The sequence below is a fragment of the Pelecanus crispus genome, chromosome 1, assembly GCF_030463565.1.
Source record: "Pelecanus crispus isolate bPelCri1 chromosome 1, bPelCri1.pri, whole genome shotgun sequence".
NCBI lineage: Eukaryota > Metazoa > Chordata > Aves > Pelecaniformes > Pelecanidae > Pelecanus > Pelecanus crispus.
In genome coordinates, this window is record NC_134643.1 from 91,412,810 (window position 1) to 91,437,707 (window position 24,898).

A 24,898-nucleotide genomic window follows, 5' to 3' on the forward strand; every position below is an offset into this window, starting at 1 on the left:
AATATCATGTGAGGTGAGCGACTATTTGCTCTACTCCCTCCTAAAAGCACTTTTAGATAATCAAAAAGAAAAATCAGATTTATCTGGTGTGATTTATTTTTGATAAATCCATGTTATGTTATCTACCTGCTTTTTTCTTCTGTCTCCTTACAAGTAGTTTATTTGTTCTCATATTCTTCTGAATTTGAACTTTTGTAACTCCTAATCTTGCTGTTTCTCCCACACACACCATCTTAAAAATAAGTATATGTTGTTCATGTTTTCCCAGTCCTTCAGAGCCTGTTCTCTGTGAGTTCTTAAAGACAGTGGATAGTTGCTGGAGGATGGATTCAGCTAGGTTTTTATCCTAGCACTGAATTTTGTCAGGCCCATCTAATTCAAAAAGAATTAACAAAAAATATTTAAGATAAGACTTCTCTCTCTCTGTGCGCTTAATATAACTGCAGAACACCTTCTGATCAGTGGTTGAACTCCACTTTTTGGGATAGTGATAGACAGACTGAAAGCATGAAAAAATTATCAAAATATTTTAGGACTTAAAGTGATTAGAGAAACAATAGAGATTTTTTTTTAACAGCCCCTGATTATATTCATTTTAACATTATGTATAAAGTTGTATACATTTCTACCTTACTTAAACAAATGCTCAGTGTCTTTGTGAACCTCACCTGCTGCTGACTTCATACAAAGCTGCTCAGTTGTATTGACAACCTTTGCTGTTTGCAAAAACTGTGTATAATTAAGGTATATTCACCTCCTCATAATGTGTTTGTCTTCTAAAAATCAGAAGATACTAGGGGTTGCTAAATCTGGTCGTCTGATGGAGGTTCCATGGCCCTACGTCCAGCCAGCAGTGAGGCTGAGCATGTGTAGGCATGCACATACATGCATGCATGTATAATACATATATGCAGATACACAAGGCTGGCTTGTAGAGCCCACACAGACAGAAAACATAGCACTCAAACACAAGCAGCACCAATGGCCTCATCCTGTTCCCCTCCCTGACTGACCAGGATGAAAGCCTATTGGTGGAAAATGTATATGTACACACACAATATGGATCCCTCCAGTAGTTGGCCTTAGACACTAAGTCTATCCAGTAACTGCCCCTGGTTCCTTGGTCTCTCAAGTTGCTGTCACCTGCATGTACTAACCCTGGAGGCCCACAGACCCACTCCAGTGTCTGGTAATCAGACCTACACATGCACACCCACACACACCCCACACATGCACACAAACACTATACTTCCACCAGTAACTCGCCTTAGATACCTAGTCTATCCAGTAACTGGTCCTGGAACCCCCTGGTTTTCCAGTTACTTCACACACCCACATGCACTCTAACACCCACACATACGCACAACGCGTCCCCCAGTAACTGAGCTTAGGCATGCAGTCTACCAAGTTACTAGCCCCTGGATCCCCTGGCCTCCCCCAGTTGCTGGTGTCTGGACATGTAAGCCCCCAAGTTCCACCCCAGTTGATGGTACTTAGAGGTCTAGCCACTCCGGTCTCTCCAGCTGCTGGCACCACGGACACACAGACCCCTCTGACCCATGGTCCGGGTCTGGTTGCTGGCACTTAGACCTCCATACACACACATACACACAGAATGGAGAGCCCCTTTACTCAGGAAAACAGTTAGAAATAGAGTTTAATAAGAAGACAGAACAGATGCCACTGATCAGATGCAGGGCATGGCCACACACGCATACTGGCCAGCAGCCTGTTTACATGCCATGAGCCCCTTCTATCCCCTTTTTGTTCTGTTTTCTCATGTTTGTTCCTCCCCAAACTACATTGATGCCTCCTTTCCTGTGCTTTTGTTTCCTCCCCTAAGCAGCCCATAGTAAGTTTTCTATGATCCCAAGATGCTCTTCCCCTGTATCTCATAACAAGTCTCATACCTTTGAGGACAGCCACACCCCTCAGTCAGTAAGGTTACGTCCTCTTCATTGGGTTTCACACACAGACAATGGGCTGAGCACTCTCCTGCGACAGATCTGGGAGGAGCCAGATCAGGGCACACTTGTGGGATGGACAAGGACAGATCTACTAAATTTGCAGTGTGTCAGATAACACTTGAGGCAGTAAAACAGAGTTGGGTTATTTAGGGATATTGAAGAATTGCCTTTATTAGAAGTGTTTAAAGTTAGATCAGTAACAGTAAGCTTGATCCTTGGATATATGTACATGTAGCAGGAGGCAGGATGAGACAAGTATTTCTCAGGTCTTTCACAGCCACACATATCTATGGTTCCAATTTCTGGAGAAGACAACGGACAACTCATGCTGCCAGCTGCACAACCATGTAAAGGTAATACATACAGGATGTGCCTTTATCTCAGTGTTCTTCCCTTCATGTTTCCAGACTGCAGTCCTAATGTGTCAGGAAACAGGGCCTCTGAGGCTGAGAGAGATTCATCCCCTGCTCTTGAAGATACAGGCTATGATGACATTGAAGAGCTGGGACACTGACAGAGACTGCTGAGCTGTACTGACCACTTTTGGAAATACACCTCTGTTCATAAAATGCTAATCGGGTGCTAGTAGAACCAGAACAACCTGCATTTAGGATTAGTTTACCTAAGTTTGGTTTATCTGCAGAGAAGCAATTACATACTTAGAAGAAATACAAGCATGACTGTTAAGAAAATCTTTCCAATTTCCCTTACAATTTCTTGTTGCCAAGACTGCCTGGACAGTTTTTGCTTTTTATTTCTAAATATTTTCATTGTAATTTTTTTTTCTACTGAGTTAATTTTTCAACTTATGATATTTTCATATTAGAAACTGTTTAAAGATCTCTTCTCAAATTTTTGCTTCTCCTCACAGATATATGGGGCAGCTTTCTGGAGATTATTAGAAATGGAGACCGAACTGTAAGAAAATCCAAGTTCTGTTTCATCTTTTGGTTATTCTTGCTTGTCACACAGAATGTGAGGACTAGAATTAATTTCCTAGATATCACTTTGTGAGATGAGAAACTCAGCAAGAGGTTATTCTTGTCCTCACCTTAGATGCAGGTCTGTCATTTGAATTATGTACAAGTGAATCATGCATTTGATTGGAGGGAAAAGCTTCTCTTCTCTCCCTCTATACCATCATAACTTATTTTCTCCCAAAGCCTTACCAATTATACAGTAAGAGACAGTTTACTATCTTTCCACAAATGGCAAGTGGTGGTCATACCTATAGGTGTCTGTCATGTCATTTCTTTTAATCATATGAAGGCAAACTGAAAAAAGTCCACATGTTGATGGAATAGAAGGTGAAGTATTGTTGTCTTGGCTCCTAATGAAATTTCTTTCAGGTGCTGAAACAAAAAGCCTCCCTTGCATTCTGTCATCTCTCTTAGCCTCCATTTATCCCTCAAAATCTGAGCCCTACCATTCTAGTAGGCACTCCCTCTCCACCCAAGAAAGCTGCTAATTTAGTCAAGAATATGAAGGAATTTTTTTATGAGCCTTATTCTGATCAACTAAGTATCTCAAAAGAAAAAGGTCTGAAACTTCAACATGGATATGATTTTTTGGATCAGAGGTAGTGGAAATGCAAGCTGTTGAGAATTTGCCTAGAGCATGTGAGTGTAATGATGTGTCTAGAATAAATACCTGTGAACCATAATCTAGATGAGACTCTCTGTACGGAAGGGTTAAAAGATGGAATTTTGGTCCATGGATGGACACTGGGTGAGAATTAGGTAGCCAAGGAATGCAGTTAGCACAGGAGACAGATAATTTATTGTTTGAAATGCTGACCATAGAGATAAGAAAGCTGAGAAATGTTAGGGAGGATGTGCAGCTGTGAAGATACAAGGCACAGCTCACAATTTTACTTGCTTTGCAAGTATCCTGTTATTGGCTTGAGCACAGTCGATACGTGACTGCTGGATTATGGTAATATGCCGCGTGAACAAAGCCCATGAACCAACAGACGGGATACCTATGGCGCGTGCAGTGTGCCTGGCCAGCGGGCGCATGCACCATAGTCTCCCTTTGTTGCAACCGAGGCGTGTTTCAGCACTCACTGGCCACGTGTGTCAAAACCCATTTCCTCTGCAATATAAATATCGGGATTTCCTGAAGAGGGGTGGGCAGGTGTACGGCGAGGTCACTGTTGCCTCCGTGGGGACGCCCACGTAAAGCTGGCACCTACCAACCTCTGGGCTGAGCTCGCAGCACAAGATGGCACAAGAATGTATGGATGGTCCATCTCCCTCACAGTCCTTGGGTTGGTAAGACTATTGCTTTGCTGAACGCTTGTAGTGTAGTTAATAAAGTCTTTTGTGCTGCTAGATAGTCTGTGTGTGCGTGCCATTCTTTCCCTGGGAATCCTCGAAACCACTCTAAAACAGACTCTCATTTGTACATAAAAACAACAGTTGTTCTAGCCATCATGAGACATAAAGAAATGTGAGTTTGTCCCAGACAGCTGAGAAGACACAGAGACAAGCAAATCCTTTCCCAAACAGCCTCACTAACCTGATTAGCCCAGTATCAAGACACCCTACAACCCCATGCCAAAGACTGAGACAGAAGAGGTTGCACTGAGATGAACAGAATACTTCTTGGTATTCAGTGATTATCCTGGCAAACCCATGCTTCCCTGGATGCCTCCCTCTCAGCACTGAATGGAGCTTCCTGTGGAATATTGTGAGAGCACAGGAGTACTCTGTACTGACATGATTCTGTGATGCATGTTTCTATCTGCGTAACTTTATCCTTTCCGAGCTAGACTGGAAGTAGTGAGGAAGAAATTCAAAAGAAAAGACAAGTCTGGCAAAGACAAGGCACTTTGTTAAAAGAGATCCTAAGGGAAAGCAACCACCTTGACATCTAGCTCCAGGCAAGAGTGGTTTACTTCCCTGGTTAAACCTAGGATCACAGGAGGACATAAAGCTGTTGCAGTAGCCAAGTCTTTGAGAAAGGAATTCTTGCTGCTTGCTTCTCCAGCAGCATCAGCAAGACCTGACAGGCATGCTACAGGCATGCGGTGAGTCACAGAAGGAGGGAAACACATACATCCATGTAATGTAACTGCATCACGCTAATCTGCTTTTCCTGGCTCACTAATAGAAAAACTAGGAAAGCAGAAACAGTCAGTGTTTGCAAGGAATAGAAAAAGGCAGCAGAAACTGACAGGGGCAACCAATTCTATGCCAGAAATAGGTGTAGCAGACTATTTATCCCTGTCAGAATTATCTATACAGGACAGAACTTCCCCTCCCTGGGTGCACTGGGCTGAGCTCCAGCAACCAGGAAGGAATCCCCTGGGCCTCAGAGATGGCAACAACTGATGTCATTGCATGATCCAGTTGAGCCAAGTACTCCCCAGGTGATTGTATATAAGTGTATATAATCCTCAATATGGCAAGTGGATATCTTGGAAATGTGCCCACAGTGTTAAAATTTGTAACCAATCTTCTATTGCATTACTAGTGCACCTGAATGGGACCTGCCCAAGGAAATTTTTAAGATAATTGGAGTAATCAGATTGAAAGCATATTAACAGAACACAAGAATAATAAGAGATGTAAAGTTGCTTAACTGTGGGAAAGTTCTACTCAGGCAAAAGTTCTACTCTGAGGGATGAAAACAGATGCTTACAGAAGTATGTGTAAGACCTCCTATAAGTAACAGATCACTTCAAATTATGAAATCAGACACAATATTGGCTAATGAGCAGGATGAAAACAAAGAGAATTGAGCTAAGGCTGAGCTCATTACAAATCCAAATCCTTAAAATTTGTGAAAAAATCAGACCAAAAGGAAAATACACAATTGCAAAGGTATAGCCTCAATTTACAGAGAGATTTAAACCTAATGGAGTCTGATAGCAGAACTCTTGAGTATTGCATATAAATTTCAACCTCACCTAATTTTGCTTGGTTTGATCCCTCTAATCCTCCCATACCTATTTTTCCCTATACTGCCTTTAATCTTTCTCTGAAACAACAGTACTCCACAAATAATGTAAATAATATACCTAGTGGAAATGCACATTTCTCACAGCTCCTGTCATTAGACAAACACCTAGACATCCTACTAGGAAGCAAGAAATGGCTGGACAGGATAACCCAGGGTCAGCCAGTATTATTTCAGCAGCACATAGGCCTGTGTTTCTGAGGATGCTTGGATAACAATACTGACCCAAGGGAAAATACACAATTTCTAAAAACTTGGACCCTCTTAGGGAACCTTAAAGATTTTTCCCTTGAAGAACAACAGAAATATGGATGCACAGGATGGGTCAGGTTACAGTTTATGTGTGGTCAGGTTACGCTGCATGACATCCCACCCATCAACATCCCTGCCTTCCCGATAACTTAACTGCTAAAAATAACAGCACTTAGAAGAGGTCACTGCAGGGGAAGAGGGTTGAAACAGCATTCAGAGACCAATACCACCCCACCCGACAGTGCCACAGATGCAAGGTTCATTCACCAGAGCAGAAGGAATTATGTTTTAATTCATATTGAACTTATTCTAAATTAACTACTGAACCACCACAGACTGAAATGAGACAATGCAGTGGGGGACTGAAGGATGGAGATGTTGGAGTCAATTGGTTGGAAATGAGGTACCCCCCTCTGACACATCCTTGTGCTCTTGTGCATACAGAGTCACAAACATAACTGAGAAATGATAAGAGAGACAGTAAGACTAAAATTCCTCAACCACTAGCTGATGGGCCATCAAGAATCTACAGAAATAGCTTTGAAGAGAGTTGACTTGGACTTCGTAACCAATAAGAAGGGGGAAACAACAGAACATGAACATTAGGGATATTTGAGGAGGCCTGGGGGACTATGCAAAACTTACTAAGGAATGTTTAGGGAAAGAGTCAAAGGTAGGGAAAAAGGGGAATCAGGGAGGAACAACGTAGGGGGAACAGAGGGGAAGAACAAAACGGTCCATTTGTGTATAAGCAGCTGCTGGTCAGAATGCGTCTGAAGGAGCCCTGTGCCTGATCACAGGCTATCCTATCTTACTAATATTTATTAAATATCTTTCTGTTGAATTTCACCTTCTATCCCATGTGAGACTGTTCAAAGGTCTAGGTGACAGCAACTGGAAAGACCAGACTAACTGAATCAAATGCCAGCAACTCAAGTTAGATCATGGGTGATAAGAGCCCATCTCTTTGTGGTGCCAGCAACCAACTGTGGGGGGTCTCAGCATTGACAACAGGTGCTGGGTCATAGGGGTCATAGGCCACATGTACCTGGGATGCCAGCTAATGGAAGGACCTGTCCATTTATATTTTCCCCTAACCTGATGTGCATGGGTGAGTATGTGTAATTTGCTAGAAATCTTCTGGTAGGGATGGGATGAATCTGGTAGCTTGACAGAAGCAAGGATGCCACAGCTCTATGATCCCAGGTACGACCAGTAGTGCAACTGAGAAGGTGTGTGCCAGATAGGCACATACACAAACACACATATACAACACAGATCAACACAGTCAGACACACTCAGCACTCACATAAATACAAACAGAACCAACAGCCTCATCCTCTCCCTGCTCTGGCTGATCTGGATGAAGATCCACTAGGTACAACATGGATTCCCCTCCATACCTGACTAAGACAGTCTACCAAGTAGCTGGCTACTGGATCCCAATCTCTCCAGTTGCTGGCACTTGGTCATAGAAGCCCCTGAGGCCACAGCCTCACTCCAGCTGCTGTTACAGACCTCCTCACTGACACACATACATACATACACTCACAACTTTCCAGCAGTTGGCTGGGACTCCCCTGGTCCCCTCTGGAAGCCAACTCCTGTGGTCTTGCCCTTTGAGACGTATAGGCATGCATGCACAGAGCTGACTGGGAGTCCCCTGGTCCCTGTGGTGGCCAAGTCATGTTTACATATGACCAGCCCTTTTTATCTTGTTATACCTCTATTTTCCCATGCTTATTCCTCCTGAAATTGCCTAGATTCATTCCTTTCCCTGCCTTTGGTTCCTCCCATAAACACCACATAAATCTACTGTAAAACCAAAATGATCTTACCCTGCATCCCAGACCCCTTTGCAGTACCACCCCCAGGCCCCCAACAGTCCTGCTCCTGCTGACTTTATGGGTTTTATCCCTAGACCATGGGGCTGATGTCTGTCCTGGGACAGCCCTGGGAGGAGCCCAGGACAGTGTGTTCCACCTCTTGGAGAGGTGAAATTTGGGTTCTCACATGCCATTGTGCCCCTGACCACCTCTGCGCTTGCAGAGATGGGCCTGTGACATGCTCCTGTGACAGGCCAGGAAGCAGCCAGGGCAGGGTATTACTTGGGCTCCCCCATCCACTATTGTCTTTCTGTGCTTCTCTGTGGATGTGCAGATTAGGTTTTTTATCAGATAACCTAACAACTTCAAACTGTACTACCTGGTTCATAGGAGGAAAACCTGGAAAGACTCATGTCTGAGCTGGAAGTGCCTACAGGAGCTTAGAGCACAGTCCATGGGCCAAGCTGAGAGCCTCTGCTGATAATCAAGGGATCCATGAGTGTAAGAGTGCTTGTGAGACAAGTGTGTAAGTGCATGCCTCTGTTTGCTACGAGTATTGAGCTGGACTAGCTGGCAAGTAAAAGACCCATATACTGGTCAAGAGGACTCAGGATCGGGGCATGAACATGAGAGGGGTTGAGGGCCCATGGTGATATTCAAGGGATCTGCAAATGTGCATATTCTTGTGAATCTAGAGGGTGAAGGGGTATATTTTCACTAGTGAAGTTAACCCCAATCAGCCAGAGAGCAACAGGACCAGACTATCTATACTTACTTTTTTTGAGTTCTGGTAGCGTTATATGTAAGTATTGTTAAAGGCAGCACACTGCCTGTTGCAGTCTGTGTAACTGGCCATGTTAGTGTCCTCTGTATGTGTGTGGGTGCACGCATGTATCTGCCTGGGCCACACCCTCAGCCTCACTACTGGTTGAACCTGCACATGGAAAAGCAGCAGCCACATCCGTAGGCTCCGGTGGCCTGGAAGAAGAAATCCCCAGACCCCAAAGGATGCCAGAGGCAGTGTCTTATAACATCCCTTAACGTCATACTCTATAGTTTTGTTGACTCCTTGAAAAAAACGTAAGGCAGGATTCTCCTTTATAGAAGCCCTACCAATTCTTCCAAATAGGTCTTTTTATTCAGTTGTTCATTAATTCTTTTTTGCCACCATGTCTACCAAGATGCCTGGTAAAGACTTCACACTGAAGTTTCCCAGCTCTCTCCTAAATCCTTTCTTAAGGTACTCAGTACTCAGGTGTTAAGAAAGATTTCAGTGAGAGGTAACAAACTACTGTTGGCAGTTCAAATTTTTCATCCTTGAGTTAAAGTTACTTTAATTTCAGAAAGCCACTTTGTTAAAAATCAAGATTACAGAAAGATGAGTCATCGGGAGCATATTCCAGATCACATCTAGGACTAAGGGGGGTGCCACCTAGGGGACTGTGACGCATTACAGGATGCAGGGGAAGAACGTTTTGGGATTGCACAGGACTTCTTGTGGGATGGTTAGGGGAGGAACCAAAGGTGGGAAAAGGGAAGGGTTTAGGTGACGGGAGAAGGAACAAGTAGGAAAATAGACAAGGTAGGAAAATAGAGGGTAAGGGGATAAAAGCGACAGTCACATGTAAACAGTTTGCTGGTCAGTATACTTGTCTGGCCATGCCCTGCACCTGTCTTATCTTCTTATTGAAGCCTTTTCTAACTCTTTGCTGGGTGAGGGCTCTCTTACCCTGTGTACATGTGTATGTGTGTGGGTATGAGTGCAGCAACTGGAGACAGACCACAGGTCCAAGTGCAGGAATGCACATGAGTGTGTGATTGCTAGTGAAGATCCAACCAGACCATCCAGTGAGTAGGTGAGGCCACCTCAGAGCTGGGCAGCGTTGAGTGGGTCTCTAAGGGCCAGTTCTGAGTGTGAGAGTGCCTGTGTGTCTCATCTTCATCTGTTTTCAAGACAAGATGCAAAGAGAGAATAAACAGGCTACTGGTACTCAGCAGTAGATTGCTTTCACATTTATCTTAATTATCACCTCAAAGTAGCAGTATTTGTTATTTAGAAAACATGTTCTCTTTATCAAAGCTGATTTATTCTCATGTATATGACTTACTTTTCAAACCACTTTTTAAAGAATTTGCCTTCTTTAAAGAAGGGAAGACTTAGTTAATAACAAAGGAGAAATCCTTTGTGATTTTAAATTATACTTTTCAATGATTTTTAACAGGACAATTGCTAGCCCTAACACCTACATATAAAGAGAGTTGTCTTGACTCTACCTGGCTTTATGGCAAGGTTTCTCAGTGTTTTCACATAACAAGTAATAAATTAGAGGACAAATAGAGTGGGTTTTGCTTCCTTCTTTCTGTCTGCATTTAATTTCTTTACCTTGTGTTGCCAGAGGTAAGGTAAAGATGGACATAACTAAATAATGTGTGGTTTGGGTAATCTTAGAGAGCCGAGTGAAACACCTTTAATACAAAGAGGAACAACTTGTGCTCCACTCAAAGGTAGCCAGTCTGACTCTGTCTTTGTATAAATACATATAATATAAGCAGTAATTGTGAGCCAGTTTGGCTTCTCCAAGGGAAAATTGAATCTCTTGATTGTTTATAGTATCAGTGAATGAAGAACTTAATAGAAAAACTCAAGTGGATTAAATTCTTAAGCAGCACTCAAAATCATTTAGAAAATATGTATTGATTGTAGCTGTTAATGTTAGCCCATCCTTACAATGTCATTTCAGAACTACATGTGAAACAGCACATTTCCTTTCCAAGGGTAGATGTAGAATCATCAACCAATATAGTTTCATAGATTAAACATGTTAAATATAAAGACAAACCGTTCTATTATAATGAACATCTTATTTTTCTAAAACATGGAAGTTTATAAGCAACCATAGTTCTACGCTGGAAACTGTCATAATCTCAACATTTAAAACCTACTGTCTAAAGTTAGACACATTCATGTTTCAACTTCTGAAGAGGAACAGGCCCATTTTCAGAGCTTTTGAGTGCCTGGAAACCTATAAAATGCAGTGGGAGATGTCTATCCAAGAGCTGAATTTAGCCCAGCATATTCAATATTGTTCACTGTTATAAGGAAGGAAGTAAAGACCAAAGAGCTGAGTCTGTAGGTGTACCTCAATTACTTCAAAGAGCAAATATTCAATGGTGGAAGAAGGTGGTAGAGAAGCATACTGCAATTCCAGATCAGATAGCATGAAAGATGAAATTCACTTCTCTAAGGCCAGATTGTGATTGTCTCTGAACATGAGGAGTCACCTGAGGAAAGAGATGATGGAATTAGAATGGGCTGTGTGCTTTTGGAAGAGCTGACTTTGCGCTGTTGCTCATGTACACAAGCCACGTTTAAAACAGCAAAATGAACTTACCGAGTATATCAAAATGGAGATGGGAAGTAGCAAGTTAATATTTTGCCACCATGTGCTATATGCTTCAATGGGATATTGGAATATGTTACCATAACAGCTGGTTGCAAAAACTCTCTAAGACCCATCTTTGGAGTTTTAGAAAGCAGGCGTTCTTTTTTACGGTGCCGGGCGCACAGGGGATCTCTCCACCTAAGTGTGCGCACCAGGTTACTTAACTACAAAGATTACATACGATTAAGATATACATATTCATTACATTTCCAATAAATTATTATCATAGTCATGTTATTTCTTGGAACTCATTAACATATGTAAATGTCCTTCACACATGCGTACTTATGTCCATTGGTGGTCTTTCAGGGTCCTCTGGTGGTCGTCAGTACTCTTCCTCACTGTGTTCGCTGGTTGAACTCAGGTTTTTTGGCATGCTCAGTTCATTTTTGGCTTGGTTATACAATTCTACTGACACAAAACTAGCTTATTCTAGTACATCCTCCTTATCTATTCTACTCAAGGATACAATGTCCCATAAATTCCCTTTTGTCTAATCTTATAGCAAGCTCTAAGGCCATCTACCCATAAAGTATTTGAAACATTCCAAGTTTGGCTACATTGTTTCATGGGAGGGGAAGCATTTGCTTTTCTCAAGCTTGGTATCAGGATATACTTGACAAGATTTTTAAACATCATAAAAGGAGACAGAAAGAGACTTACAGATTGTTTGACTGGTGAATGTAACATAATACCAAAAAAAGTGTGAAGAGCTGTCCCTGAAGAATAGCCGCAAGCAGGTTGAAAGCTTATGGGTAAGAATCAGAGACAGAGGCAACAAAGGGAACCTTGTGGCTGGTGTCTACTACAGGCCCCCTGACCAAGGGGAGCCTACTGACAAAGCCTTCTTCCTCCAGCTCCAGGAGGCTTCGCACTTGCAGACTCTCATCCTACTGAGGGACTTCAACCACCCTGACATTTGCTGGAAAAGCAACACGGCACGCTGTAGGCAATTCAGGAGATTCCTGGAATGCATTGAGGATAACTTCCTAAGCCAGGTAATAGACATCCCTACCCGAGGAGATGCAATACTGGACCTGATGGTCACTAACGCAAGTGAGCTCATTGGTGACGTCAAGACTTGAGGCAGCCTGGGCTGCAGTGATCATGCATTGGTGGAGTTCACACTTGTGAGGGACATGGGAAAATCGAGGAGTACAATCAGGACCCTAAATTTTAGAAAAGCAAAATTCCAGCTCTTCAAGGAGTTAGTCAGAAGGACACCCTGGGAAATGGTGGTCCTCAGGGACAGGGGAACGGAACAGAGCTGGCAGATCTTTAAGGACACCTTCCATAAAGCGCAAGAGCTCTCAGTCCCCAAGTGTAAGAAATCAGGCAAGGAAGGGAAGAGACCAGCATGGCTGAGTCGAGACCTGCTGGCCAAACTAAAGAGTAAGAGGGAACTGCACAGGCAGTGGAAGCAGGGACAGGTGTCCTGGGAAGAGTACAGGGAAGCTGCCCGGTTGTGTAGGGAGGGGGTGTCCTGGTTTCGGCTGGAATACAGTTAATTTTCTTCCTAGTAGCAGGCATAGTGCTGTGTTTTGGATTTAGTAGGAGAAGAATGTTGATAACACGCTGATGTTTTAGTTGTTGTTAAGTACTGCTTAAGCTAGTCAAGGACTTTTCAGCTTCCCCTGCTCTGCCAGGCGCACAAGAAACTGGGAGGGGGCACAGCCAGAATAGTTGATCCAAACTGACCAAAGGGCTTCCATATCATATGACGTCATGCTCAGTATATAAACTGGGGCGGGGGGGGTGTTGGCTGGGGAGCAGTGATCGCTGCTCGGGAACTGTCTGGGTATCGGTCGGCGGGTGGTGAGCAATTGCATTGTGCATCACTTGCTTTGTATATTATTATTATTACTATAATTATTATATTGTTATTATTATCATTACTATTTTACTTTATTTCAATTATTAAACTGTTCTTATCTCAACCCAGGAGTGTTTCTCACTCTTACACCTCCGATTCTCTCCCCCATCTCATCCGGGTAAGGGGAGTGAGCGAGCCGCTGCGTGGTGCTTAGTTGCTGGCTGGGGCTAAACCAGGACGGGGGGGGGGTCAGGAAGGCCAAGGTGCAGCTGGATCTGAATTTGGCAAGGGATGTAAAGAATAACAAGAAGGGCTTCTACAGGTATGTCAACCAGAAAAGGAAGGTTAACGAAAGTGTACCCCCCCTCAATGAACAAGAATGGCGACCTAGTAACAGACGAGGAGAAGGCTGAGGTACTCAAGAACTTGTCTCAGTCTTCACTTGTCTCAGTCTTCACTGGCAACCTCTCTCCTCACACCTCCCGAGTCAATGGACCGCAAGATGGGGACCAGGGGGGTAAAGCCCCTCCCACTGTAAGGGAAGATCATGTTCGAGACCACCTGACAAACCTGAATGTACACAAGTCTATGGGATCTGATGAGATGCATCCCAGAGTCCTGAGGGAATTGGCTGATGTAGTTGCCAAGCCACTCTCCATGATATTTGAAAAGTCATGGCAGTCAGGTGAAGTCCCTGGTGACTGGAAGAAGGGAAACGTTGTGCCCTTTTTTAAAAAGGGAAGAAAGGAGGACCCTGGGAACTACCGACCTGTCAGCCTCACCTCTGTGCCTGGGAAGATCATGGAACAGATCCTCCTAGAAGCTATGCTAAAGCACATGGAGGACAGGGAGATGATTCAAGACAGCCAGCACAGATTCACCCAAGGGCAAGTCCTGCCTGACCAACCCAGTGGCTTTCTATGAAGGAGTGACTGCATCAGTGGACAAAGGAAAAGCAACAGGTGTCACCTATTTGGACTTCTGTAAAGCATTCGACACAGTCCCCCACAACATAAGGAAGGCTAAATTGCGGAGATATGGATTTGATGGGTGGACTGTTCAGTGGATAAGGAATTGGCCAGATGGTCGCATCCAGAGTGTAGTGGTCAATGGCTTGATGTCCAAATGGAGACCGTTGACAAGTGGAGTCCCTCAGGGGTATGTACTGGGACCGGTGCTATTTAACATCTTCATCAATGACATAGACAGTGGGATTGAGTGCACCCTCAGCAAGTTTGCAGGCGACACCAAGCTGAGTGGTGCGTTTGACATACCAGAAGGACTAGATGTCATCCAAAGGGACCTGGACAAGCTGGAGAGGTGGGCCTGTGTGAACCTCATGAGGTTCAACAAGGCCAAGTGCAAGCTCCTGCACCTGGGATGGGGCAACCTCCGATATCAATACAGGCTGGGGGATGAAGGGATTGAGAGCAGCCCTGTGGAGAAGGACTTTGGGGTGCTGGTGGATGAAAAGCTGGACATGAACCAACAATGTGTGCTTGCAGTCCAGAAGGCCAACCGTATCCTGGGCTGCATCAAAAGAAGCATGGCCAGCAGGTCGAGGGAGGTGATTCTGCCCCTCTACTCTGCTCTGGTGAGACCCCACCTGGAGTACTGCATCCAGCTCTGGAGCCCTTAGCACAAGAAGGACATGGACCTGTTGGAGAGGGTCCAGAAGAGGGCCACAAAAATGATCCAAGGGCTGGAGCACCTCTCCTACAAGGACAGGCTGAGAGAGTTGGGGTTGTTCAGCCTGGATGAGAGAAGGCTGCGGGGAGACCTTATTGTGGCCTTTCAGTACTTAAAGGGGGCCTGTAGAAAAGATGGGGACAATCTTTTTAGCAAGGCCTGTTGTGACAGGACAAGGAGTAATGGTTTTAAACTAAAGAAGAATAGATTTAGGCTGGCTATAAGGAAGAAATTTTTTACAGTGAGGGTGGTGAAGCACTGGAACAGGTTGCCCAGAGAGGTAGTGGAGGCCCCATCCCTGGCAACATTCAAGGTCAGGTTGGATGGGGCTCTGAGCAACCTGATCGAGTTAAAGCTGTCCCTGCTCACTGCAGGGGGGTTGGGTTGGATGACCTCTAAAGGTCCCTTCCAACCCAAAGCATTCTATGATTCTATGATTCATAGCTATGAATTTTGTAGCTAGCAAGAACTTCAATTTGCTACCCCGACTGATTAGTTTTGTTTGGGAATTTTTTGCCTTTTTTGTTTAAGTTTTACATACTCTCCGCAGGCTCCGGCTGGGAAGCCGTGCTCCCGGGAAAACATGCCGGCCTGCTCCGCTGAGTCAGCTCCCGGCGTCCCTCCTCGGGAGCCTCCTCTCCTCCTGCCTCGCCATGGAGAAGGGCACAGGCTCCCTCCCGGCTCCCGCCCCCACCCCTCGTCTTCCTCCCAAGCCGGGCTTCAAAGGAGAGACAGCAAAGGTCACCTCACAGCTGGGACCGGGCCCCAGGCGCGCCGGGGCGGGCGGCGGCACAGGGGAAGGCGGGGAAAAGGAGTCAGATGGGACGAACAGGGACTGCGGGAGCAGAAAGCCGCCCCGCCTCCGCCACGGGTCCCCGCCTGCCCCGGGGGAGGTGCCGCTGCCGCTGGGGCGCGCTGGGTAGCAGGAGCGGCGGCGGGACGGGAGGGGACGGGACGGGACGGCCCGGCCAGGCCAGGATAGGATGGGACGGACGCTCGTGGAGCTCTTTTACGATGTGGTGTCCCCTTATTCCTGGTTGGGGTTTGAGGTGAGGAGGAGGGGAGACGGAGGGAGGCCGTTCCCGGGGTGCCCCGCCGTTCTCCCGCGGCCTGCTGCGACTGCTGGCACCGGCCGGGCGGTCGCTCCCGCTGCTGCCTCTCCTTCGGAGGCGGCTGAAGGGCAGCTCGTCCGGCCGCCTCGCCGGGCCTTCCCCCCTCATGTTCCGGTTTTATTTTAATCTCACTTGTGAGGCCTATTTGGGCTTCTTCCTCACGTGTTGAAAACCAGGGACGCTACGGAAGCGTATCTCAGCCAAATGGCAGCATGGCCTGGGCGTATTTTGGAGTTATTGCTGAACATTTTGCTTTATTGATGGTTTTGATGTTTAACAAGTGCACGTGTTTACTCATGAGCTTGATCTTTTCCTTATTTACCCCGTTTAGACTTGTATAGTCATGATACGAACGCGGTCCTTTCAGTTTTTCTGAGATCAGAGTTCTCTCGCAGCATCCAGAAAAGGCTTTTAGGGCTATCACTAATACAACAGAAAAGGATTCATCTGCAGTGTCTAGTTAATACCGTAGCTTATTTCCTAGCTGCATGCAGCTCTATAGACATCTCCTCTGACTGTTAATCCATCACTGCTTTTTTATGTTCCAGGTGCTCTGCCGGTACCAGCACATCTGGAATATTGATCTGCGCTTTCGTCCAGCTTTCCTTGGTGGCATAATGCAAGCAACTGGTAGGCAATACGGGGAGATGAGGTCTGTAAGGAAATACCTTCCTTACTAGTAGGACACTAGCAGGCAAGCTCTTAGTGAGTGCAGAGCCCACAGAGCCAGCTTTAAGTTTTGGCACCAATAACACATTAACTATAGGGTTGTTAGAAATCAGCCATAAGGAATTTCACACTATGCAACTACACAGCCACTGTTTGCGGCACATGCAGTCTATGCCAAAGTTTGTCAGTTCTAAAATAGGACAATAATAGTAATTTGATATGGAAAGTTTTCCTAAAATTTTTCTGTTGAGTTCAAACCAGAATTAATTTGTGGAACACTTGCAGTTTGTAATACATATGAAGGATCCAAGTATGCCATAAAATAGTACTTGTGGCCTCATTAGAACAAGTTAATCGCTGAGATTATAACTCATGAAATTAGCAAATCTCTACATTTGTTTACCCATGCATTAGTAGTTGTTTAGCTTAAAAGTCATCTGTCTTAATCAATATAAATCCCTGCTAGGACGTTTGTACCTTGGTTTAAAACTGATTCTGCTAACTTAATGGGTTGATCTATGCAAAACCAAAATAAATCATGTTTAAACCCTAGCATTATCTTTGGAAAAGCTGTGTATGTTTCAGTAAGCCAGTATAAAATTATACTCTTCCTTAGGCACATGTATGGATAAGGTCTAATTTGTCTAGTTTTGGTTTGTCCAGTGTTGTTATAATACAGTAGAAAATCTCAACAGAACTTTTTCTGAAAGGTAACAAGCCCCCAGCACTTTTGCCAAAGCGTGCAGAATACATGCTGAAGGATATAAAAAGGATGGCAAAATACTACCAAGTCCCTGTACAGATTTCAGAAGATGACTTCCAACGTATCCTTGGTACAAGTAAGTAAGAGACTTAGCTTAGCTGGTATCTTTCAACTCTAGCACTTCTGGTTCAAGTTCTCCCGAACAGTAAGGGTGAAGATGAATTCCCTGTCCACAGCCTCTTCCTGTATCTGTGAGCAATATGAAGTATGTGCATTTTTAACCATAAAAGGAACTTCTGGAGAAATATGCTTGGGAATGATACTAGCATGGAAGATACTGTGAATTAACATGCGCTTTACTGTTTGGGGACTGTTACAGAGAAGATCAGACTGTTCTTAGGTGGCATTTGTGCAGACTATATCAGTTCCTGATCCTGTGCCTTGTTCAGTATGTTTCTCTGTCTCCCCACCAATCCCAGGCAGTCTTGGGGCCATGCGTTTTATCACAGCCATTGATATGACACAACCACGATACTTGGAACCCTTATCTAGGGAGTTCTGGATACGTTTTTGGTCACAGGTCAGTATTTTATGAAGCCAACTTCTTGATCCTTTCCTTGACACCCTTCCTGTCCCACTTCATTCAAATGTGGAATTCAAGCAAGAGAAAGAAAATGTGTATTTTAATGAAAAGTCATAGCAGGAAACTTAAGGTCATAGTGGTTCAGGAGCCATTACAAGAACAGAACTAGTTTATAGTCAGCTTAATTTGCCGCCTTTTAGGTATGTATGGTGAGTCCTGTGGGCTGAGTGGATCAGTAGTTCGTATCAGAAAGCACTTAATACATTCCTAATTAGGTGACTTAAAACTTTTTCTGAGGAAATTTCTCCAGCAACTTGTACAGTTTTTATTTCTATTTTCTTAGAAAACTTTCTTTCAAGTCCAGAGCTGAGCTTTTGTTCTTAAGTACTGAATTACTTTATTCTTTTGGCAGCATGAAGATATCAGTCAGCCGGAGAATATGTTGGCCGTAAGTGTCTCTTTTCTTTTGGTGCTTCTGCATTTCTGATAGATTCTTATTGATGGCTTGGATGAGTAATAGACATGAAGACAGCTTAGTGAAATGATCACTTGGAGGTCTGAAAAATTTCAGATAGAAAAAAGTGGATTTCATTTCCCTAGCAGCTCTGTTTGGAATTTTTTTTTTTTTTTTGTCATGCTTTGAATGACACTCAGAACCAGAATTTCCTTTTTTTTTGTTAATGGATGTGGTGAGATACCCAGGATGGACAACAAATTATTTGTTAATACTGTTGTATTAACGGTAGTGAAAGTATGAACAGTGTCTCCAGTACGTATTGAGGTTTTGCTGCTACATGAAATCTTCAGGTGAAATGCAACACTTCGGGGAAGTTGGCTTTCCTTGGAGTGATGGAGCCAGGCTTTACTATTAAGTTCAGGGCTGAGTTGTCCCTTTATGTGCTTAGAAATTGTACTCTTTTGATGTATTTTCTTTTGTTGTTTAGATTTTGTTTATTACAGTAAAAGCTGTAATGACATCTAAGTTAGTATACCATGAGATCCTCTTTAAGGGCTCTCATTTCTACATTATTTTATTTTTTAAGTTCTTGGAATGTGAAGAGAGGAATTGTCCATGACTAGTCTTTCCTATCCAACATCCCTATTTGAAACCTGAAACTTGCAGTCTTGCTGTTTCCCCAGAGTCTAGTCCTTGCACTTCAGCTTCACCTTAGTGTACCTTTTTTACCAGAATTTCAGCAAAGGTTTGCATTTTGCCTTTTCAAGAGGCAAGATTTGAAGGATGTAATTAAACTGTGGTGCGTTAACCCTAGTAGGCAGCTAAGCACCACACAGGTGCTTGCTCGCTTCCCCCCACTGCCCAGTGGGACAGTGGAAAAGAAGAATAAAAGCAAGAAAACTTGTAGGTCAAGATAAAATTGCTTAATAAGCAAAGGAGAAGTGGAAGAAGAGAGAAACAAAACAAAACAAATGATGCAAAGGCAATTACTCACCACCTCCCATGGGTAGACTGATGCCCAACCAGTTCCCAAGCAAAAGGTGGCTAACCTCCATAAAACCCCTCCTCACTTATTGCTGAGCATGATGTTATATGGCATGGAATATCTTTTTGGTTAGTTTGGGTCATCTGCCTTATTGTGTCCTCTCCCAACCTCTTGCGCACCCCCAGTCTATTCACGGGGGAGGCAGAGAGTGAGAAACAGAGAAGGCCTTGACACTGTGCAAACACCATTCAACAACAGGTAAAACATTAGCGTCATATCAGCATTGTTTTGGTCACAGATATAAAACACAGAACACATAGGAGCTGCTGTGAAGAAAAAATTACATCCCAGCCAGACCCAGGACATAAATATATACAGAAAGTCCTCACATAGTCTCTGAATCCATCATTATTTAAATACGATAAAGCAAGGACACGCAGAACTTCAGAGAAACAAACTTCATACTCGGATATCTGTGTAATTTAGTCACTGTTTGGTGGTCTCTGGTCTGAACATCCCCCTATGTTCAACAAGGCAGAGAAGTAGGCATCTCCTTGTTTGCTTGTGTCTGTTTTCTTTCACCCCTGCAGCAAGTACTAGACTTTCCTCTCTTCTAGAAGTATGCCATCCAAAGGTGGGTGAGGGGTCCCAACCCTTTCACCTGAGTCTTTATAGGTGAATTTATTTTACACATCAATTAGAAAAATTGAGTGTTGTTTACTTGATACAGTTCCTTAGTATTTTTTTACTTCTTTTTAGTCAACAGTAACTTCACATAAATTACTATAGAAGCAATGTATAGTCTTTGAATCCTGCCCCAGTCCACTTAAATACCCCTTGTGCCCTAACACAGTCTATACACTGTGGCTACCAAGCATACGCAGCATTTTGTTCTACTCCAGTGCTCCACTTGTTTATCTCCTGTTCAAGCAGAGTCAAAAGGAGCTCCTAATCTCCCTGATGTGGAGGTAGGAGAAGGCACAAGAAAATGTGGATGCTAAACAAAAAAGTCATTGCGAGAAAGAAGGAAAAATTCATTAACACCTGCATGTGCAGGATTACTGGTCTGTGTGCAATACTGTAAGCATTTTTAAATTTTTTTTTTAAGAAAAAAAAAGGCATGTCATTCATGTAGATGGCATGGATGTTAACATTTTTTGTGAAATACTTTGTTAAAATAGGTACTTGTAACTTTGATGTTAATCGATAAACATTGGACCTTTACCTTTGGCCACTTTATCTCATTGCTGTGTGGCAGAGGCACAGAGGAAGCTAAAAAGATACGGCAATAACACTAGCAACTGTTTAACTTCTGTTAGTTACAGTCTCTTTCATGCAGTATCACTTATAGATCCTATGTGACCACATTCGTCATACAAATTGGTTTTGTCCCAGGCTTGTACAGTAAGATTTTCTTTTTCAAAACAATTTTTTTTTTGGTAAGTTATCTGATGGATCAGAGGTTAAACGTAGTATTTATCTTTTTCTTTCTTTCTTTTTTTTTTTTTTCCTGTTTAGGAACTCCTGAAAAAAAGTGCAGATTTGAGGCTTGGAAGTTTAAAATATCCCTTCTACTTTGTATCTGCGAGTTGATAAATGGGTTAGGAATACAGCAAGACAGTTGTGCAAAAAGTGCTTCAAGGGTATTTGTAATTTTTTTAGTAATAGACCTTGGGTGATAATACTGAAGATTAAGTCAATTAGACTGTAGTAGGAATTAGAATATTTAGTATTAGAATACTCTTAATTATATCATCTTTTCTCAGGTTGCCAGACAGGCTGGGCTATCATCAGAGATTGCCCAGAAACTACTTGAAATGATTTCATCCCCTGCAGTGAAGAACCGACTGAAAGAGACAACAGAGGAAGCAATGAAATATGGGGTGAGATGCTTCCAATGCCACTTGGCATCACAGCTATGCATTCCTTCCCTATTAAGAATACCAGGAAGCAAGGAACAATGAAGGTGATGATTAGAAAGCACTATATAGACCATCCCTCTTAGGTGGTCTTTGTTTTTTGAACATGTGAAAGCCAACTCACTGTTTGGTGGTAGTTTATCTCATTGTCATCTGGGAAGCCAAGGTTGACCCATTCAGCTCATTCCAGCTGGAAAGCAAGGATGAGGAGCTACAGGACCAGTACTAAGAGATACCATTTATCGCTACTTGACATAAAACTGTAGATTTATCAGGTTGCTTTTTTGGTTCCTTCAAAAGGGGCACACAGGCTCTGGAGAATCCCCTGTTTTCTGATGGCTCCATTAGACTCATCTTTAAGAATTAAAAAGGTGAAAAGAAGGGGAGGAAAAAAAGCCGAAGTTTTTGCTTTTTATTCCTGAAGATTGATCATGTGTCTGCAAAAATTTATCTCATTATAACATTCTTTGTCTCATCTCCATGGTGTCAATAGGCATTTGGGATGCCTGCTGTTGTGGCACATTTTAAAGGGGAACCTCATCTCTTTTTTGGCTCTGATCGTTTAGAGCTGCTAGGCAGCGTTATAGGTGAGTGTATCTAATATTACCACTTTTGGTTTCATGCTTTCGCCCTCTTTAAATGAAATATGTAACACAGCTAAATAAAACACTCTTAAGGTCTTTCAAATATTAAATAATGTTGGGTATCCTTCTCATGGGATGACACTGCTGACTGGATTGTATCTCAGTACAGTCAGAGTGACCAAAGATCTAGTCTTTTTCCAAACTAGAAGTAACTTGTGTTCTCTGTCCTCTCTTGGTATGTTTCAAGGCTTTGTACTCCATGTGCCATTCTCAAATTACTACTGAAACTCTTTATCAAAATGTTCATATTTAACCTTTTGGTTAGGTCTTGGCTGAGATTAAGACTATGCCTGATACTGCCTTTTTTTTTTGTAGTTTTAACATTTTCATTTTGTATCTGTTCCTTCTTAATAAAAAGCACATCATCACAGCTCCCCAATCCATAACTTCTAATTACCTAACTACACAACTTTTTAACAGAAATTCATATATTGATCATCCTTCTTTTCATTTTTCTATTAACAGAATATGAACTTTAAATTTTTAGAGAATTGGAATAGTCACTAATCCTAATTGGTTTGTTATGGCCTGGTTTCTAGCCTCAACTCCAAGGACTTCAACAGATTTTCCTTTTGTTTCTCTGACTCCCCAGCCCTTCACTCTTTCTCTTCCTTACCCCCAGCCCCTCAAAAAAAGGAGTCCTAGAAGGAATTGGCTTCACCCTCTTATGGAGTGCCACAGACCTGCAGAATCTCTCATCTGTGACAGAGGAAAATAATTCCTCTGTACAGCTTCAGTTGTGACTAGAAGAGTGAAGGATTTATGGAGCTGGCTGAAGCATGCCAAACAAGATATAAATCTGTATTCCATCATCAGTAGTTACCCTTCAAAAGAGGAGTAGGAACAGTCATCCTACTGCAGAAATGTGACTGGCCAATCACTTCTATGTACTAAATTTTAACTTTATCTTTTGTGCTGGTTTGTCTTGCAGGTGAAAAATGGCTGGGACCAGTTCCATCAGTTCCAAGCTCCAAGATGTGAAAAGTTCTGGGGAAATAGATAAGAGTGAAAATATATATGTACATGGTCAATCTTCAGTGATTCATCTGAATGTATCCAATTTTATAGAGATGGCTTTCTCATCCTTAAGAGCTAACTTTACAGCTCAGTCACATCTCTAATTTTGAAGAAGTTCAAGGTTTGCCAGTATTACCAGTCTGGTGAAGTCTTCACCAATACAAATGTGCTTCTTTTCTTTCAGCAGATTAATGATTAACATTAAAGACTAAACATTAAATATTTAACTTCTTGCAGATTAAATATTCTTCTTTCCTGATTAGTTCTCTTTCTCTTACCCTAAAAGTCTGAGGATTAAAGTGTTGTTACAGGACTGCGATCTCTGGATTTCTCGTATCTTCCTGCTTGTCCTTCAGAAACACACACACATACAGCCTAAGAGAAGCTGATCACATTCTCCTTTTATTTTAAGTCCAAGATACTACAAAGACACTAGAAGTACAGGACAAGGTATTCATGCTTCCTTTTACTCTGCAGCATGGCAATTGGAGGGGACATGAGAGCGAAGAGTGGAAGAGAGAGGGACAATTCAAGCCCAAAGAAAAATCTGGGGAACCAATCAAGTATTTCAAAAGGAGCTGTCATCCTCCTGAATAGTATTTTATGCACCTTGCTCTGCAGTGACTGACATCTGAGAGGACTACCACACGCATGCGTTCTTGGGCACCAGCCCCAGACCTTGCAGGGGTTTTTAATTAATGCCAGTTTTATAGTAATGTCTTTGGAGGACAATGGTGAATACCATGTAAGATTAGTTGGTAACTGAACCAGACTGTGTTTTGCTTCCTCAAGGACAGCCTAATTGCTGCCCATCCAAAGGTGATTTAGATATGGCTATGAGGGACTTCCCATCATACAACCTGCAGAGGGAAAGAGATGCAAACAACAAAATTTAAACAAAAACACTTGATTTTTCACTATCATCTCTGATTACAGTATTTAGAAATTTCACACTGAAATAGTTTGAACCTGGCTCTGTATTGGCTGAATTGGAATAACGCACTCAAATTAATTTGATTTGTATGAGGCTTGATTTCTTAGTGATTCCTGGCTGTCTCTGACGCATCACTGAAGGAAGCAGAAGAACTAGCAGCAGCTGGAATTCCGTTTTTTCTCTCTTTCTGAACTTTAAGGTAAAGCATATTTATGCTGGTTCACTTGAACAGCAAATCCTGGAACAAAGCATGAGAAAAAAACTCTGTATCCTTCATGTTCTTATAGCTGTAAGTGTTGCGGGAGTATCATTTGTTCCCCCATCCACAATTTTTCCTTCTTACACCTCTTTCAGCTCTTCAGGAAGTACCTATCATTTGAGAACTCCTTCCTCCTTTCCACCAGTGCACCCATTAGTCTTTGGGCAAATCCAGCCTGGAATTTAAGGAAATCTTTGTGAGATATAAGAGGCTATATTCATGTAGGAGTTAGAATGACAGGGAAGTTATCATGTTGTGGATGCGATAGGTTTCTTTGAGTCCCTTGAAGCCATGCAGAAATCTTTTACCATTTCCCCCCCTGAAATTTGCTAGTCTCGAATTTGTGCTATCAAACTGATTCTGAGGTTGTGATAAAAATGGAATGACTGTAACATCACTTTAAGCCAGATCACGCCAGTGACCTGGGGCCACTGCTATAGGCAGTGCTCTCAGAAATGGGTAAAATGGGAGGTAATGAACTCTGGTGGGAAGGTGGGAAGAATGCAAGGAACATCGGGAAATAATCTCATGGTGAAAGCCAGGTTCTCATGAAACTTTGTCCTTTGAACCAGCCTGGCTAAAAAAAACAGCCTTTGTGACAGAATGTTATTGATTTAGCAGATGGACCAAACGAGATGGATCCTGTAGACTGCTATGTATTTC

The 24,898-nt window shown here is 43.0% G+C and overlaps 1 protein-coding gene across 2 annotated transcripts; it reads left to right on the forward strand.

Moving 5' to 3' along the window:
• The first annotated feature begins 15,933 nt into the window (after positions 1 to 15,933).
• GSTK1 (glutathione S-transferase kappa 1) lies at positions 15,934 to 23,090 on the forward strand. 2 transcript variants are annotated; one of them, XM_075724383.1, is made up of 8 exons: positions 15,934 to 16,002; positions 16,614 to 16,695; positions 17,445 to 17,573; positions 17,917 to 18,017; positions 18,433 to 18,468; positions 21,229 to 21,345; positions 21,875 to 21,968; positions 22,957 to 23,090. In XM_075724383.1, exons 1-8 carry the CDS (start codon positions 15,937 to 15,939, stop codon positions 23,004 to 23,006), a joined length of 675 nt encoding a protein of 224 aa, XP_075580498.1. In that variant the 5' UTR covers positions 15,934 to 15,936; the 3' UTR covers positions 23,007 to 23,090. The 2 variants fall into 2 exon arrangements, with proteins under 2 accessions (XP_075580498.1, XP_075580508.1); XM_075724393.1 differs by lacking the exon at positions 17,445 to 17,573.
• Positions 23,091 to 24,898: the final 1,808 nt, after the last annotated feature.